This window comes from Pan paniscus, chromosome 13, assembly GCF_029289425.2.
Source record: "Pan paniscus chromosome 13, NHGRI_mPanPan1-v2.0_pri, whole genome shotgun sequence".
NCBI lineage: Eukaryota > Metazoa > Chordata > Mammalia > Primates > Hominidae > Pan > Pan paniscus.
In genome coordinates this window covers 141737960-141754060 of record NC_073262.2, presented here as the reverse complement: position 1 = coordinate 141754060, position 16101 = coordinate 141737960, and the positions used below count along the sequence as shown (strand labels likewise).

Sequence of the window (16101 nt, the reverse complement as noted above, 5' to 3'; positions counted from 1 at the left end):
CCTGGAGGCCTGGGGGGTGAGGCCCTCCCCTCACACTGCTGAGTTGGCTTCGCGTGGTGAGGAAGGATGAGAGTGGGCTGGGAGATACTTTCTGCAAGCTTGGGACCCTGTCGATACTGGCAGGCCGGCCCAGCAAGACGTGGCTCCCAGTGCAGCTGTCTCGCTCCCTGCCTCACTCCAGAGCAGGCCTTGGGAAGCTGCCTCACACGTTCTGAGCAGTCGGGGGTCCTCTGAGTATAGCCATGTGTGTGTGCGGGCCCCGCCCTCCTGCAGAGGCTTCCCGGGAGCCAGAACAGCTCCTGGCCAATTTGCTTGCCCAGCTTGGTTTGTCCTGCCTCCAGGCACGGTGTCCAGGAAGGAGAGGAGAAGGGAGTGAGCTGGAAGTCAGATGCCACAGAGACCAGGGCCACCACTGGGATTTGCACCCTGCCCCAAGCCTGTGTTTGCTGTAAGGAGCAAAGACTCCTTCTGTCTTATCCTAGGAATTAAAGGGAGACAGAAATAACGAGGTCAGCCTCCCAAGAAAGCGGGAAGGGGCCACCATCACCACCGCTCCCAGAGTGGCTCTGGAAAAGCCTCTCAGGTGCTCAGTCTGAGCCGTCACCATATTGCACGCTACAGCCCGAGCCGTCGCGGTGTCTCGCACCTACAGCCCGAGCAGTTGTGGTGTCCCTCACGCACAGCCCGAGCCCTTGCGGTGTCGCGCACCTGCAGCCCCAGCCGTCGCGGTGTCGCAGAGCTTTTGGGGCTTTGATCCTGTGTCTTTTCTGTGTCCATTTCATGTGTTTCTAAGGAGAGGGCTTTTCTACTTTTCTTCTTTGCCTTATTCTAACATCAACTTTAATTTGTGAATTTCATTTGTGGTCTAACGTCAGATCTCTCTTTCTGCAATTCAGTCTCTTATCCAGTGGGTCGCTTTTGAGTGGGGAGGACACACATGGCTACCCTGCCGTTCTTTCACCCAAAGTCCACACTGCATGACCTGCCTCTTGGCACCGCAGGGCACAGCCTGTGGTCCCCTACGGGGACCTTCCCAAGCGTGGGCTGCCCAGGCCCGTCTGTCCAGAGGGAACTTGGCCCTGGCCACAGCTGCTTGTGCCTGTACACACATGTGGGCTTCCTGAAATCATTAGAAATGAGAAGCCCTGGCCAGGTGCGGTGGCTCACTCCTGTAATACCAGCACTTTGGGAGGCCGTGGCGGGTGGATCACATGAGGTCAGGAGTTCAAGACCAGCCTGGAACAACATGGCAAAACTCCGTGTCTGATAAAAATACAAAAATTAGCCAGGTGTGAGGGTGGGCACCTGTAATCCCAGCTACTCAGGAGGCTGAGGCAGGAGAATCGCTTGAACCCGGGAGATGGAGGTTACAGTGAGCCAAGATTGCGCCATTGCACTCCAGCCTGGGCAATGAGTGAAATTCCGTTTCAAAAAAAATAAAATAAAATAAATTAGAAGCCCCCACAGCCGCCGAGGGCCCCAACTGCACCCTGACCCTTACCCAGAGAGTACGTCCCTCCTGCCTGGCTTTCCAGGGACATGTGATTTATGTCCCCAAAGTAGAAGCAGCACTAGGTTATGGATGGGACCATAGAGTCGTTTTTTACCATCGGAAGCCGTGTCACATCTTTTCTTTGTTAAACAAGAGACCTTCATAGAGGAAGACTGGTTTTGTGGAATTGTTGTTCATGAGAAGAGAACCCGCAGAGCATCCGCCCCTGCCCAGCGCACCTGCCCTCTGGAGGTCCCTCCCCTGTGGGCGGGGACTGAGTTCTTGGCTCCACCCCTTCTTTCTCCACCCTGCATGGACAGGACCCCCAGGTGCAATGCGTCCTGCAGGAAGGCTGTGTGCTACGGCTCCTGGCGGTCTGAGAGGAGCCCCAGGTGCTGGGCTGGCATAGAGAGCCCTCGAGCTTCGCCCACCACAAGTCTCACATACAGGGTGGACACCGAGGCCTGCAGGAGCTCAGCGGATGCTGAGGCAGGGCTGCAGTCAGGAGGGAGAGAGCAGATCCTGCTCAGGCTTGGGGGAAGCAGGTAACAGCCGCAACCGGGGCCACCTGAGTGGCGTCTGACTCATCCTGTGGTGGCCTAACCCTCTGAGAGCCATTTCCATGTGAAATGTTAACTTGAATCTCATGTCCAAAGCCATCGTCCCCTTTAAAAGGCTAAATAAATGTAGCTCAACTGAAGAACACTAATTTTCCTGTGAATTTCTGGAGAAAATCTGAATTAGCACAGGGATCTCGATCTGAGGAATTTCCAAACCTCAGAGAGACGCAGCCGGATGCCAGCTAGCCATCCAGGACAGATGCCAGCCCCTGGCGGCCGTGGCCCCGGGCAGTCCAAGGAAGGCTGCTTCATCCTGGGGCTCAGAGACTCCGGGAGCGCGGCTGGGGTTTCCCTTGAATGTGAGGGAGGCGCAGCAGCTCACCTCTATTTTAGGACCAGACCCTGGCAGTTGGAAAGCAAAGTAATAATTTGATGCCAAGTCATTCGTGCGACAGTGAAGGGTAATGCATTGAAGGCTGGAATTATCTTTTAAAGTGTTTTTTCAAAGCTATAATTAAGTGTAAGCCCTCTAAAATATTTCTTAAATATTTTAAAATATCATGTTGGGTGATGTTGCTTCTTCTTTTGCAGTAACCAAATAACATGCTTGTTTTTGTATCAAATTAAGTTTCCTTTTGGGCAATGGTTTCAGTTGGAGTTTCTGTCTGTGGAGCTGAAGCAGCAGCTTCTGCAGAACGTGTGAGTATCCTCTCGCCTGTCCCCACAGTGCATCCGCGGACGCAAGGCCACCCTGGAGGAGCTACAGACGGTGCACTCGGAAGCCCACACCCTCCTGTATGGCACGAACCCCCTCAACCGGCAGAAACTGGACAGTAAGAAACTTCTAGGTATTTCAGGACCTTCCTTTCCTCCCATATTGGGTTTGAAGTCCCCCGAGGTTGTGTTTCCAGCTCTCAACCCCTTGTGTCTGGGGCACCTGTGGGTGTCGCCTGCCAGGTTATAAGGTAAAGGGCCTGAAAGGGAACCTTTCACCCTCTGTTCACAAGCCACTGGTTGTTGATGAATGTGCCAGGTAGCAGGTGTGTTTGTGTAAAAACTGGGCTGAGAACCGTTGGTTTAGAAGCATCTTGAATCACAGAGTTTAGGTTTGAGAGGCTGATTAGGAACACAGCCAGCGTGCTGCCCGCCCTGCCCTGCAGGGAGCCTGCAGTTGTTTTGAGCTCCGCTTTAAGGCCCATCAGAGCAAGACCAGGAGGAGGCCTAGGGAGTGTCCACTGCTTAGGGGTAAAAGGCTGCTGGTGTCTTGGCTCTGGCTGAAAGCACCTGCACACGTGGTGGAGGGGAATTTTAGCCTCATGGAGAGAACTTTCTAATGGGCATCCTCTGCCCGGGGAGCTGGTGAGAGGCTTTCCACAGGGATCTTCAGCAGAGGCAGGTGAACTCCCAGCCAGCTCCATGGGGCTTCCAGTGTTCCCAGGCCACAGAACCCAGACGTGGGGCCGGGGGCTTCCAGGGCGCAGAACCCAGACCCCGGGCCGGGGGCTTCCAGGGCACAGAATGTGGACCCGGGGCCGGGGGCTTCCAGGGCACAGAACGTGGACCCGGGGCCAGGGGTGTCCAGGGCACAGAACGTGGGCCAGGGGCTTCCAGGGCACAGAACGTGGACCCGGGGCCGGGGGCTTCCAGGGCGCAGAACCCAGACCCCGGGCCGGGGGCTTCCAGGGCACAGAACGTGGACCCCGGGCCGGGGGCTTCCAGGGCACAGAACGTGGGCCGGGGGCTTCCAGGGCACAGAACGTGGACCCGGGGCCGGGGGCTTCCAGGGCACAGAACACAGACCCGGGGCCGGGGGCTCCCAGGACACAGAACCCAGACCCGGGGCCGGGGGCTTCCAGGGCACAGAACGTGGGCCGGGGGCTTCCAGGGCACAGAACGTGGACCCGGGGCTGGGGGCTCCCAGGGCGCAGAACCCAGACCCGGGGCCGGGGGCTTCCAGGGCACAGAACCCAGACCCCAGGCCGGGGGCTTCCAGGGCACAGAACGTGGACCCGGGGCCGGGGGCTCCCAGGGCACAGAACGTGGACCCAGGGCCGGGGGCTCCCAGGGCACAGAACCCAGACCCGGGGCCGGGGGTGTCCAGGGCACAGAACCCAGACCCGGGGCTGGGGGCTCCCAGGACACAGAACCCAGACCCGGGGCTGGGGGCTCCCAGGACACAGAACCCAGACCCGGGGCTGGGGGCTCCCAGGACACAGAACCCAGACCCTGGGCGGGGAGCGTCCAGGGCACAGAACCCAGACCCGGGGCCGGGGGTGTCCAGGGCACAGAACCCAGACCGAGGGCCAGGGGATCCCAGGGCACAGAACACGGACCTGGGGATGGAGGCTCCCAGGGCACAGAACCTGGACCCGGGGATGGGGGATCCCAGGGCTCCCTTTGTTCCTCGATAACGTCTTTCCCTGCCTCCCAGCCACCCTGAACCAGGACAGTCACTGCCCACTGGTTTTCTTCCCCATCTTCTGTGCCTTTGCCCTGGGAAGAGCATATTGGCTCTTCCCTGAGCAGGACCCTAGGAAGGCAGAGAGGGAGAACTAGGAACCATGAACGCAGGGGTTGCAGGGGCAAGGAGAGGGTGGGCCGTGCCTGGCTCGTTGACTGCATTTGGCAGGGCACACGTTGCAGGAGGTGTCCTCCGTGCCAGGCCTGTGCCCGGCAGACACAGCCTCACAGAGACCTGCACGCCTAGTCCTTCATGCGTTCACTCACTCGCTCGCTCACGCCTTCATCCACTCGCCGAGGGCACCTTCCGTACTGGATGCCCTGTAGGTACAGACGGGGTCACAGACCATGGAGCCAGTAGGGCCGTGAGGACACGCATGGGCTCTGGCCTGGGGTGGCGGTCACGCCGCTTCCGGAGTCCCCCCTGCCCTGTGGTATGGAGGCTTCTAAAAGGACAGAAGCCTCAAGTTTGGGGAAAGTGAGAAGGGAGTGAACAGCAGTAGGAAGCAGGTGGGCCGGGGTGTGGCTGAGCAGGTTCACGAGGTGGATCCTGAGCTATTGCTGGGGACAAGGGCCACCGACCCACCCCACAGACTCCGACAGCTCAGGCTCAGCAACAGCAGAGGCTATGGACTCAGGGAGGCACTCAGTCAAGGGCCTGGGCCAAAGCTGGTGGAAAGGCCTCTGGGCCCCGACTCCCTACACAGCGGCTTCGCCTGCTGCTGCTCTAGAAGGGGTACAGCACCCTTCCACCGTCCCTCTGGAAGGGACAGTGGAAGACAGGGGCTTCCTGGACTGGAGACAGCTGCTCTAGATGAGGGCATGGATGCCAAGCCCCTACCCCTCCCCACTGGGCTGCCAGCATGCTGACCTTTACCCTCCAAGCAGACAGGAGACCCCTCTGTGGATTTGACCAGCCCCAAAGAAGCTGACATCAGGGGTTCCCAACAAATAGCCCCTGAGATCCCTTATACTGGCACTCACGGCTAATCACCCCCTGTGGGCCCAGAGCTTCCACCCAGCCGTTGGCACTTCCCCCTTAGGAGCGGACAACCAAGGAGGACCCAGGGCCCGAGGAACGGCTCGACAGGGACCTGGAGCTGGAGCCACACAGGGGAAGGAGGCTGGGGGCAGACAGTGTGAGGCACTAACCCAGCTGCCATTAGCACCCTCAGAGAGGATGCCACATCCACGTAACGTGGACAAGTTCAGTGGAAAAGGGGAAAGCACAGAACGTTCAGAGAAGACAAAAATTAAACACCTGACCGCAGAAAAAGAAAATCCTCCTCAGACTGGAAGATACGGTGATGTCATCTCCCAGAAACTGGAGCAAAACGTGACAGCTCTGGGAAACTGGGAAGTGAGATGATGGAGAAGAAGGCCAAAGCTCACTGCAGTGTGCAGGGTCCAAACAGCAGGAGTTCCCAGGGAAGGCAGAGGCCAGGAGGAGGTGTCTGGAGTTCAGAAGGCCCCAGGCCAAAGGCAGAGTCTCTGGGCTGCAGGGGCCCACCAGGGGTAAGAAAGACCCTCTTAGGGAGAAACAGCAGAGCCTCAGAATGCTGTTCTGAGGACAGGTGAGAGCCAGGGCACCTGCAGACTCCATGGGGCCTGCAGCCATGCCAGTTTTAAGGGCGCGTCATTGCCCTCCTGAAGTTTGTGTCCCGCCAAACTGCCAGGTGAGTAGGAAGGTGGCACAGAGGCATTCCAGGCATGCAAGGGCCAGAGCTTTCACCCTCCAGCTGTTCTTCCTCAGGAAGCCACCGGAGGACATGCTGTCCCAGGGCAAAAGAACATTGGGAGGCCCATCATGGAGGCCGGCCTCTACTGGGTGGTCTGTGAGAGGGTGGCGGCCAGGAAGTCTGAGATCGCCCTGCAGAGAGAAGCTGATGCAGCTACCCCGAGGAAGGGGGCACGCGCTCCTGGGGGAGAAGATGGCGCATGGATTGTGGAGTACCTAGCGGAGGCGGGGAGCGCCGCTGGGGCTGGGGAAGGGAGCCCTAGAGGGCAAGGGCGGCAGAGAGGGCAGGCGGCTTTCTGTCCGGGAGCTGGGTGGACAAAGGCCGTGCATCGAGCCACTGAGGCTGGAGTGTGCTGTCCCTCAGGATTCTCCAGTCCTTACCAGGAAACGTCACTGCCTCCCCATGTAACACCTCAGCTTCTGGCCGGGTTCTCCAGCATGGGAGGGGCTGCCCGTGGGCCCCATGAGGGGACAAGATCTTTGCCTCGATGTCACCGGGGCTGCCACAGCAGGGGCTTCAGCAGGCGTGGGAGTTGCTGAGCTGCCTGAAAGCATCAGCTCGTCAGGCCGTGTCCTGCACACACACCGTGTCCTGCACACACGCCGTTCTGTGCGCCCACCTCCACGCCTTTCAGAATGGCGGCTGCTCCTGACACCTTCATCCATTTTCAAAGGACCGGCCGTTGGTCCATCCCCTGCCACCTTCAGTCTTCCAAACCTGTGGAATTCAGCGGGCAGAGGATGGAGGCAGGACCAGCTCCACCAGCAGAAGGATGAAGGCAGGCTTAGCTCCACAACCTTGCTTAGGTTTCTAAGCTAGTTTCAAACAAAGTTTAAGAGAGATGATCAAAAAGGAAGACCCCTTTCTTGTTTTTGGTTTCTTTATTGAAGTGTCTCTGCAGCATCCCTTTGCCCCATTCCTGTTCTCCGAAGGCAACCATTCTAGTCAGTTTCTTTTGTTTACAGGAAGGTTGATCATTCTATTTCCTGTTTTTTCCTGGAAAGCTTCGTGCTTTAAAATCTGTTCACATTCCTGTGAGGATGCCTCTCCCATTACCTTCTCACAACTCAAGATCGATTTTTCAATTTCCAACAATTGTCCTAACCCAGAAACTTCATTATCATCAGTCTAAGTATTTCAGACATGGTAATAGCTGATGATTATCTTGAGTTTTGTGAACATAACCCTAATGAGGTGTTTAAACACTACTGTGTGATTTTTTTTCTTTCCTCTTTTAATGGAATCCACAAGCCGCTAAGCCGTTTGCAAGGGCCTTCATATTTCCTTTCTGATGTGGTGAGATGCCACACATAAGGCGTGGCTGAATTGGCTCGTGGGCCTGAGACAGGCTGGCCGCTGCCCTAGGCATCCCTGAAAGTCACGTGGCTCATCTGCTCATGTCAGCTGGCAGGGTGCTGCATCCGGGCAGAGCTGGGCCCCTGGCGAGTGGGTGCCGGTGATGCTCAGGGTAGGGTGCAGCAGGAAAATGACTTGGTACAGCGAGGGCCTCCCCAGCCAGGGAGCAGTAGCAGCAGCGAGAGGATGGCTGGAGCCGAGCCTTCCCTGCCCCAGGCACAGAACGCCTGTCTGCCAGCCTGCGGCAAACAGACAAGTAGTAAGGCTGGTCGTTTGCAGAGCTTCAGGCCCTGTCACCAGGCTGGAATGTTTCGTGGCCTGGGCTTGGTGATTGTGGCTCCAAACCACAGGAGGCCGCTGGGCTCCTCACAACTGTCACCAAAACTCTGCCTATAACTCCATTCCTATACACATGCATTTGGATGCATAATCGTGTACTTTTTCTTTGTTGTTTTGGTTTTGCTAGATAATGAGCAAACTCAAAACAGTCGGATGACTTGTGGTTTTAATGTAGACATGGTTGGCTATGATTTCAAAGAGATTCAGTCTCTTGCAGATACCTGGACACGTCTGTCTACTGTGAATTCATATAGCTGAGCGCGTGCATTATTTGGAAAACGAGCTCCCTAGTTTCTGGCAGTGTCTTTCCCGTGCGTTGGAGTAGTCAGTGATGGAAGGACGTGGCCCACGGAGCCACTCCCAGCCCCAGCTACTCAGCCACTCACCAAGGCCATGACCACCCTTCCAAGGCAGCACCCGCCCACTGTGGTGAGGTTGGCATTAGGTGACCCCACTACAGACGACGGGCAGCAAGCAGGACAGCAGGTGGCTTGGCACCTTGGCACCCACGCCCTCCTCCTTTTTCAGTCTCGTTCCACCTGCGCACCAGCTCTCTTGCCCACCACATCCTGCCAGCTCCTGCCCAGCCCCAGCACCTTCCAAAGGGATCCAGTGTGCAGGCCGCTTCCCCGCATGGTCAGCCCCACATCCACTACTTGCTGTCACCAAGGCACAGAGGAGAGCAGGGCCAACATGCCTGTGGGGATGAGGGCTGACCGCCATGAGGTTCAGGCCAGAAGTGTTAGCTGATGTTGTCCCATGTCCCACGCTGACATGTGGACACGGGAACCAGGGTCAGGAGCCACGACTCCAGGCAGTGGCGGGTCCGTGAGCCATGGATGCGGAGGAAGTAGGCCCAGGACAGCGCCCAGGAAGGGGAGGCATGCTGGTGCTGCTGCCCTCAGTGGGCGTGAGGGCCAGGACCCAGAGGCCGAGGCATGCCTGCTGAGCGCTGCAGGGAGAGCCAGGGCCGACTGAAGCCCCTGCTGGCTCAGTGCCTTGTACAGCCCAGGCAGGGAGGAGGGACAAGGCGGGCACAGACCCTGCCCTTGGAGCCAGGCCAGGTGGAGAGGAGCGCGGGCTCCCTCCGACACAGGCTGGCTCCTCCGAGCACAGCCTTGGTTTTGTCTGGAAAACGTCACAGCATCTGCATGGCGCCTGCGCCCCTCAGCTGGCCGGGCCCTCCTAGCAGATGGGGGCCGGGCCTATCCTCCCTTTGCCTGGGGGGCCTGGGAGCCCCTGAGCCCCTTCTGAAAGTGGCTGCAGCTGCTGCCCCCTGCCTCCTGCCTCCTGCCCTGCTCCCTGTTGGCATGGCAGCTCCCCAGCCCCGGGCCGTGGACGTGGCCATTCTACAAGCCTCCAGCCTTGATGCAGATCTGTGACCTCCACAGAGTGAGAAGAGCCTGAGTCAGCTCTGTGCATCGGGCCTCACACTAGGGCCTGGCTGTGGCTGTCTGTGGGACATGTGGGTGTCTGTGGGGGGTGCTGGTGTCCGTGTGGGTGTCCGTGGGGTGGGGTGGGTGTCCATGGGGGGTGCTGGTGTCCATGGGGGGTGCTGGCGTCCATGGGGGGTGTGGGCATCTGTGGGGGGTGCTGGCATCCGTGGGGGGTGCAGGTGTTCGTGGGGGGTGCAGGTGTTCGTGGGGGGTGTGGGGGGCGTGGGCATCCGTGGGGGGTACTGGCGTCCATGGGGGGTGTGGGTGTCCTTGGGGGCGGGGCGGGGGGGCGGGCATCCATGGGGAGGGTGCAGTCATCCGTGGTGGGGTGATGGGGGTGCAGTCGTCCGTGGTGGGGTGATGGTGCAGGCGTCTGTGGGGAGGTTGCAGGTGTCGGGGGGGTTTGCAGGCATCTGTTGGGGGGGGGTGTGGGTGTCCGTGGGCTAAGGCAAGCAGGCCTCTGTTCAGCTTCTCGTCTGTGCCAGCCACTCTCCTGCAGCTTGGGGCCATCGCAGTTGCTCTTCCCAGCCAGGCACGCTGTTCCCTGAGGAAGGGTTCCTCTCGTGCTAACCGGGCTGGCAAGCCCTCCAGGCAAGAGGCAGACAGGCCCTAATGGGCCCATGGCCAACTCCTTCCTATGGCCCCCGGCAGCCAGCCCTAGGAGCGTGGACCAGAGCACACAGAGTGGGGGCTGCTGCTCTGGAGCAGGCTGAGAATGGGAGAGGAGCCCCACAGCAGGGGGTACAGCCCAGCTGAGGCCAGAAAGTGGGGTCCCACATTGGATAAAGGAGCTGTTACATCAAGCCAGTCTCCCTGGAGCATGTGAGATGTCACTCCAGCTCCAGCCCAGGAAGGGGCCGGGGGCTGCGGAGAGCGAGGGGTTGGGGCCCAGGCAGCCGCTAGGAATGGCAGGTCCCGCCCCTGGTTAGTGGGGGTCTCTTGTCCCCACAGATGGGTTTTAAGCTGTTGACATGCATTCAGCCAGCACTGGGTCAAACAGGAAAAAGACAGCACCCCTGTCCTGGGAGCACGTTCACTGCCGGAGCAGGCGTGGGCGCCAGAGCAGTGGGGTGGGGGCTTCGAGGGCCCCGATTTCCATGGGAGGAGGCCTGGCGTGCAGCTGCAACGTCCTTGGAACCCTCAGTCAGCTGCACACGCTTCGCCTGTGTCGCAGGGAGGGGCTGTCGCTGCATACATTCCCGAGAATCTCAGGGTCTCAGAGGCCTCGGGACCCATGTTTAATCCCGGGACCTGCCCCTTGCTTGCCATGGGAGGGGGCTGCTAGACAAGCCCTAGGAGCTCTCTGAGGAGCCAGGCTCGGGGTCCTGGAGCAGGATTTGCCGTTAGATACAGCCCCTCAGGGGCACGGGCTGCAGGCAGACGCCCACCAGGGGTACCTCGTGCTCCCCAGTGGCTTGGTGCCTCTCCTGGGCCCCTGACAGGCTGATGCCACAACAATTTGAGGTGTCCCCACCAGGGTCTGTGACCCAGCTCAGCCCTCACAGGAGTCAAGGCACCTCTAAGGGCCAGACACTGACCCTGCAGCAGGGCCACAGGGTGTCACAAGGGGGAGCAGTGGCCCCTCATTGTCCCACAAATGCCCAAGTGCCACTGAAGACCCCGGAGTGCGCCCAGGGCCTGTCGAGCGCCTTGGCCGCGTGCCCTTGGCCTCTCTGACCGTCTCCCTCCCCCCCACAGGCTCGCTCGCCTCCGTGTTCGTCCGGCTCCCCTGCGGTGGTGTTGGGGTAAGTGTTCCTTTAATGTGTAAATAATGTCCTGTTTCTTCTTGAGTCGCAGTGGTCACAGAAATCGCAGCCTTGCTTCCCTCAAAGTGAATAATTGCTGCCAGGTGTTTTCCACACACAGGGTCTGGCGGGCAGCGCCTGCCCATGTGCGGCTTCAAAGGCCGTGTGAGCCGAGAGCGTTTTGATCGCCGACTCGGGCACCTTTCTCTGGGGAAGGTTGTCTGGCGCAGGCGGCTGGGGCTCTGGGGTGCAGTGGCTCTCGCTTTAAGAAACAGGATCCTGTATGCAGCCAGCATCTCATCCCCTTCCAAGTCTGCGGCAGTAATCTGCTCACATCAGGCCACGAGTATGGTGCGGGTAGGATGCGTGCTTCTATATTCTGTACCTAGTTTCCACCCGAAGCTACAGGTGGGGCTCCCAGTGATACTCATGGGCCGTGACCGTGATACTCATGGGCCACGTGGAGTCTGTAGGGCTACTCGCTGGGCTGTGCTGGCTTCTGTGAGCTGATGATATGGACCTGGCCTGGGCATATGAGTCACTGGGCTGTGCCAGCTTCTACGAACTGATGATATGGACCTGGCCTGGGCATATAAATCACTGGGCTGTGCCGGCTTCTACGAGCTGATGATATGGACCTGGCCTGGGCATATGAATCACTGGGCTGTGCCGGCTTCTACGAGCTGATGATATGGACCTGGCCTGGGCATATGAATCACTGGGCTGTGCCGGCTTCTACGAGCTGATGATATGGACCTGGCCTGGGCGCATAAGTTCACAAGGACTTTCCAGTCTGGGCATCTGCCCATCCGTCCACACAGGAAGGGTCAGGTCTTGCAATCAAACTTCTCAATAACAAAAGGGTTCTCCCCTGGCCCCTGACCTCCTTGATGCAGCCTGGGCAGGGGTGGCAGTAGCGAGGGCGGCCATGAGAAGCTGAGGCGGAGCCTCCGAGCAGATCCGGGCCATCATGGTCCTGCAGCGCCGCGAATCACCACAGACGGTTACAGGCAGGGAGGACGGGAGCCGGTGGACAGCAGGAGCCGCTGCAGCCGAAACCGTGCGGTGTGTGTGTAATCACTGATCGCAGGGTGAAGCTCAAGGTCTGGATTCTGTTATGGAAATGAAACAAAATTGTTTTCTTCCTGAGTTTTTATAAAAATCACTGCTTTGAAAATTATCCCGTCAGAAAGAGAATAAACGGCATTTATTCATACCACCACCAAGCACTCCTAGAGTTATTTTATTTTGTATTGTAAATAGGCTGCAATCTCTTAATTTGGGGCAAGTTTTTGGCCAGACTTGAAAAGAATTGAATTTGCACTGCCCTGCAGCCAGCACGCCTGTGCAAGGCAGAATTTATCATTTGCAAATGAAAGCTAAGTGCAGACTCAGAGCTGAGGGGGTGAGCCCAGCAGCCCCTCCCAAGTGTTAAATCCAGATCTGAGGCACAGCAGATGAGAGCTGCACCCTCACGTCTGGGTGTGCAGATGCTGATGGAAAAGCTCCCCACGTGGACGCGGGCAGAGAGGGTAGCCTGTTGGCATGGGCAGGGAACAGTGCAGGCCGTGGGGCTTCCTCAGGTACAGCCATCGGCAGGATGTGTATTCTTCCCATTGTTTTCCAAAAGGAAGAAGACAGACAGGAGGCCTGTGCAGACCCCTGCCCTGGCTGTGGGATGCACTTGCTGTCGCTGGCACAGATGCAGCTCTCCTGAGCCTCATGTCTCCTCCAGAGCCAGGAGGGGCCAGCCTCTTGGGGTGTCAGGAGGAGCAAAGTAGACCTCGGGAGCCGAAGTGTGGGCACACAGCAGGTGCTCTTGTCAGGGAGGGCAGAGCAGGTGAGCAGAGCCAGCCACCTTCCCCAAAAGCAGCTGCAAACTCTCCTGGAGGCAGAACAGTGGGGCTTGGAACACCGAAAACTCACCACTCCTCGGCGCTGGGAAATGGGAGCTGTAAAGTGCTTTGACCTCTTTTTTAAGCCAGATCAGCTCCTGCGTTGCTCCTCTCCAGTGACCGCAAGTTTCAACTGGGTGAGGAGCTGGTGTCCCTGCTCGGCCTCGCCCAGTGGAGTCCCGGCCTGCTCTCGTACGCCCGGCTCCCCGCAGCTCCTCTGAGCTTCCCAAAGGCCTCCCAGCCCTGCCAGCCCTCGACATGTCCCTTTTAGACTCCATGGGATTATCCGTGGGAAGCTTTCTCCATGTTTCCCCCCGCCTTTTTCCTGTCTTTATTGCGAAAGAGAAAGAAAGAGAGAAAAGGAGAGGAGAAAAGCGAGAGAGAGAGAGAAAGAAAGGAAAAGAAAACAAAACAAAAAAAAAGAAACGAAACACAGAGTGAGCCATTTGCTCCTTCCTGCATTAGCAGTTGCGGCCGCCTGCCCTGAGCCAGGCTGTTGCTCAGTGGTGGCGCTGCACGCCTGAGCCAGGCTCCCTGCAAGAGGCCTGGAGCTCCAGGCTGGTCCCTGGGAGCTGGAGCCGTGGTCCTGAAGCAGGTGAAGGAGGGTCTCTTGAGTTCTCTGGGGACTGGCGTCCTGCAGTTTGGCTGGGGCTTTGTCCTTCACTCTGTGCAAGACATTCCAGAAGCTTCTGAACCCCAGGGTCCCATGGGAGGGGGCACAGACACAGGCACCTGGTAGACCGAGCAGCTCCTTGGCACCCCAGGTGTGCAGAATCCCCAGAAGACCCTTCAGAACACGGGTGTAGTACACCCTCCGCTCCCTGCAGTGTTGGCCTAATCCCAAAGCCTAGTTCATTGTATGTTGGAGAGAAACCATCTCTGGGTGCTGTCCCCACAGGGGCAGCCTCGGGGCCTGGCCTTTCTGGGACCCCACCTCTCCTGGCTGACACAGAGCAGCTGGCAGAATCTTGCCCTGCCCAGCTCTCACTCCTGGGATGTCACCTTGGATTTTTTTTTTTTTTTTTTCCTCTTTGGAGACAGAGCTTCAGTCTCTTACCCAGACTGCATTCAGGCTAACTGCAGCCTCGACCTCCTGGGCTCAAGTGATCTTCCCGCCTCAGCATCCTGAGTTGTGGGGACTACAGGCCCAGGCCACCATATCTGGCTAATTTTTTTTTTTTTTTTTTTTTTTTTTTTTTGAGATGGAGTCTTGCTCTGTCGCCCAGGCTGGAGTGCAGTGGCGCGATCTCGGCTCACTGCAAGCTCCACCTCCCGGGTTCACGCCATTCTCCTGCCTCAGCCTCCCGTGTAGCTGGGACTACAGGCGCCCGCCACCACACCCGGCTAATTTTTTGTATTTTTAGTAGAGGCGGGGTTTCACTGTGTTAGCCAGGATGGTCTCGATCTCCTGACCTTGTGATCCACCCACCTCAGCCTCCCAAAGTGCTGGGATTACAGGCGTGAGCCACTGCGCCCGGCCCACATCTGGCTAATTTTTTATTTTTTTATTTTTTGCAGAGATGGGGTCTCACTATGTTGCCCAGGCTGGTCTCTAACTCCTGGCCTCAAGCCATCCTCCCACCTCGGCCTCCCAAAGTGTTGGTATTATAGACTAGAGCTGCCACACCCTTGCCACCTTTAATTTTAATGAATTGATTCTCCAGCTGAAGTCATCGGCCCATAATAGTCCTATTTATGTGGCTGCTTCCGTGAATAACAATATAGCATTACTTACAGGAGAAGCCAGTCGTTGCAGGTTGAATTTGAACACTGGAGGGTAGGTGAAGTGGAGTTATTTTGACATTTTGAAACCGTTTAAAGAATACAGAAGTTTGGTCATTGAAAAGAAAACCATCACCGAATACACTTCAGGAAATGTCTTCAGCCCCTTGAAAATGCATTTTAACTCACCTTGCTTTGATGGTGAAGCTTCAAGACCGCCTGGAAAGAAATCCTCCCTCCCCACATAATGAGCGGTGTCTATCAAGTGGCAAGTCTGCCTGGTGGTGGACAGGAGCCCTCGAGGGCCTGGTCTGGGGAAGGGAGAGGCAGGGTGGACACGCCTGGCTCCTGCTTAGGAGCCCCAAAGCACTCGGTGCTCAGAGGGGCTCAGTTTGAGAAGGAGGCATCCTGCAATGGACCTGCAATCGCCCTGGTCAGCACCGTGTTGAAGCTGAGCAACCTATGACGCAGCTTCTAAGACCTCCACCGGGCTGGGCACCCCCAAGTCCCCGGTGTGTTACCCCGCAGCAGCTTGCAGGCAAGGGACACACTTGGGGACAGATGCTCAGGTGCCCTGGGGCCAGCTCAAGGGCTGTGTATTTCATCTTAACGCCTCCCTCCCCTGGCCAGACTCCCATAGGAGACTGCTCTGTGCAGAACTGGCTGTCCAGGTCTCTGTCTGTCGACTTTCCTCCTGAATTGAGCCAGGGCTGTAAGAAATTTCTGGTGTGCCTAAATAAATAAATGAGCCAACACACAATCGGGGATTGTTGACGTGTTTGTGTAAAACACGTTTTCTGTCTGAAGTGGAAAAGGCCAGCGGGCTGACTTGCTGGTGTCCAGGCAGAGCCATGTACCGTCACCAGCGCAGAGCAAGGCAGCTCTCCTCACCCGCCCACACTGCCAGTCCCGCTTAGCTACGCTGGTCAACATGTGGAGCTTCCAGTTAAACTCGGCACAGGAGAAAGTCACTATTGGAAGAGACTGGTCGTGATTCCCCTTACATTTCATTTTGCTGCTAATTATTTGACAGGTCGACTATCCCTTATCCAAAATGCTTGGGGCCAGAAGTATTTCAGAGTTTGGTGTTTTTCAGATTTTGGAATATTTGCATTATACTTACCAGTTCAGCATCCCTAATCCAAAAATCTGAAATCCAGAATGCTCCAGAGTGCATTTCCTTTGAGCGTCACGTAAGCGCTCAAAAAGTTTCCAGTTTTTTTTTTTCCTTTTTGGAGACAGAGCCTCACTCTGTTACCCAGACTGGAGTGCAGCGGTGCATTCGTGGCTCACTGCGGCCTCGACCTCCTGGGTTCAAGGGATCTTCCCGCCTCAGCCTACAAAATGCTTTTGTAGT

General features: G+C 57.5%; 1 protein-coding gene across 20 annotated transcripts in view; it reads left to right on the top strand.

Moving 5' to 3' along the window:
* Nucleotides 1-16101, top strand: part of HDAC4 (histone deacetylase 4) — a 363062-nt gene that overhangs the window by 301633 nt on the left and 45328 nt on the right. For 16 of the 20 annotated variants that reach the window (XM_034955509.3, XM_034955504.2, XM_034955511.3 and 13 more), the window contains 2 exons: nucleotides 2780-2900; nucleotides 11081-11127. In XM_034955509.3, the coding sequence (XP_034811400.1) occupies nucleotides 2780-2900; nucleotides 11081-11127 (168 nt within the window). The remainder of the gene's footprint in view (nucleotides 1-2779; nucleotides 2901-11080; nucleotides 11128-16101) is intronic. The other 4 variants (XM_055109275.1, XM_055109273.2, XM_034955502.3 and 1 more) reach the window with 1 other exon arrangement.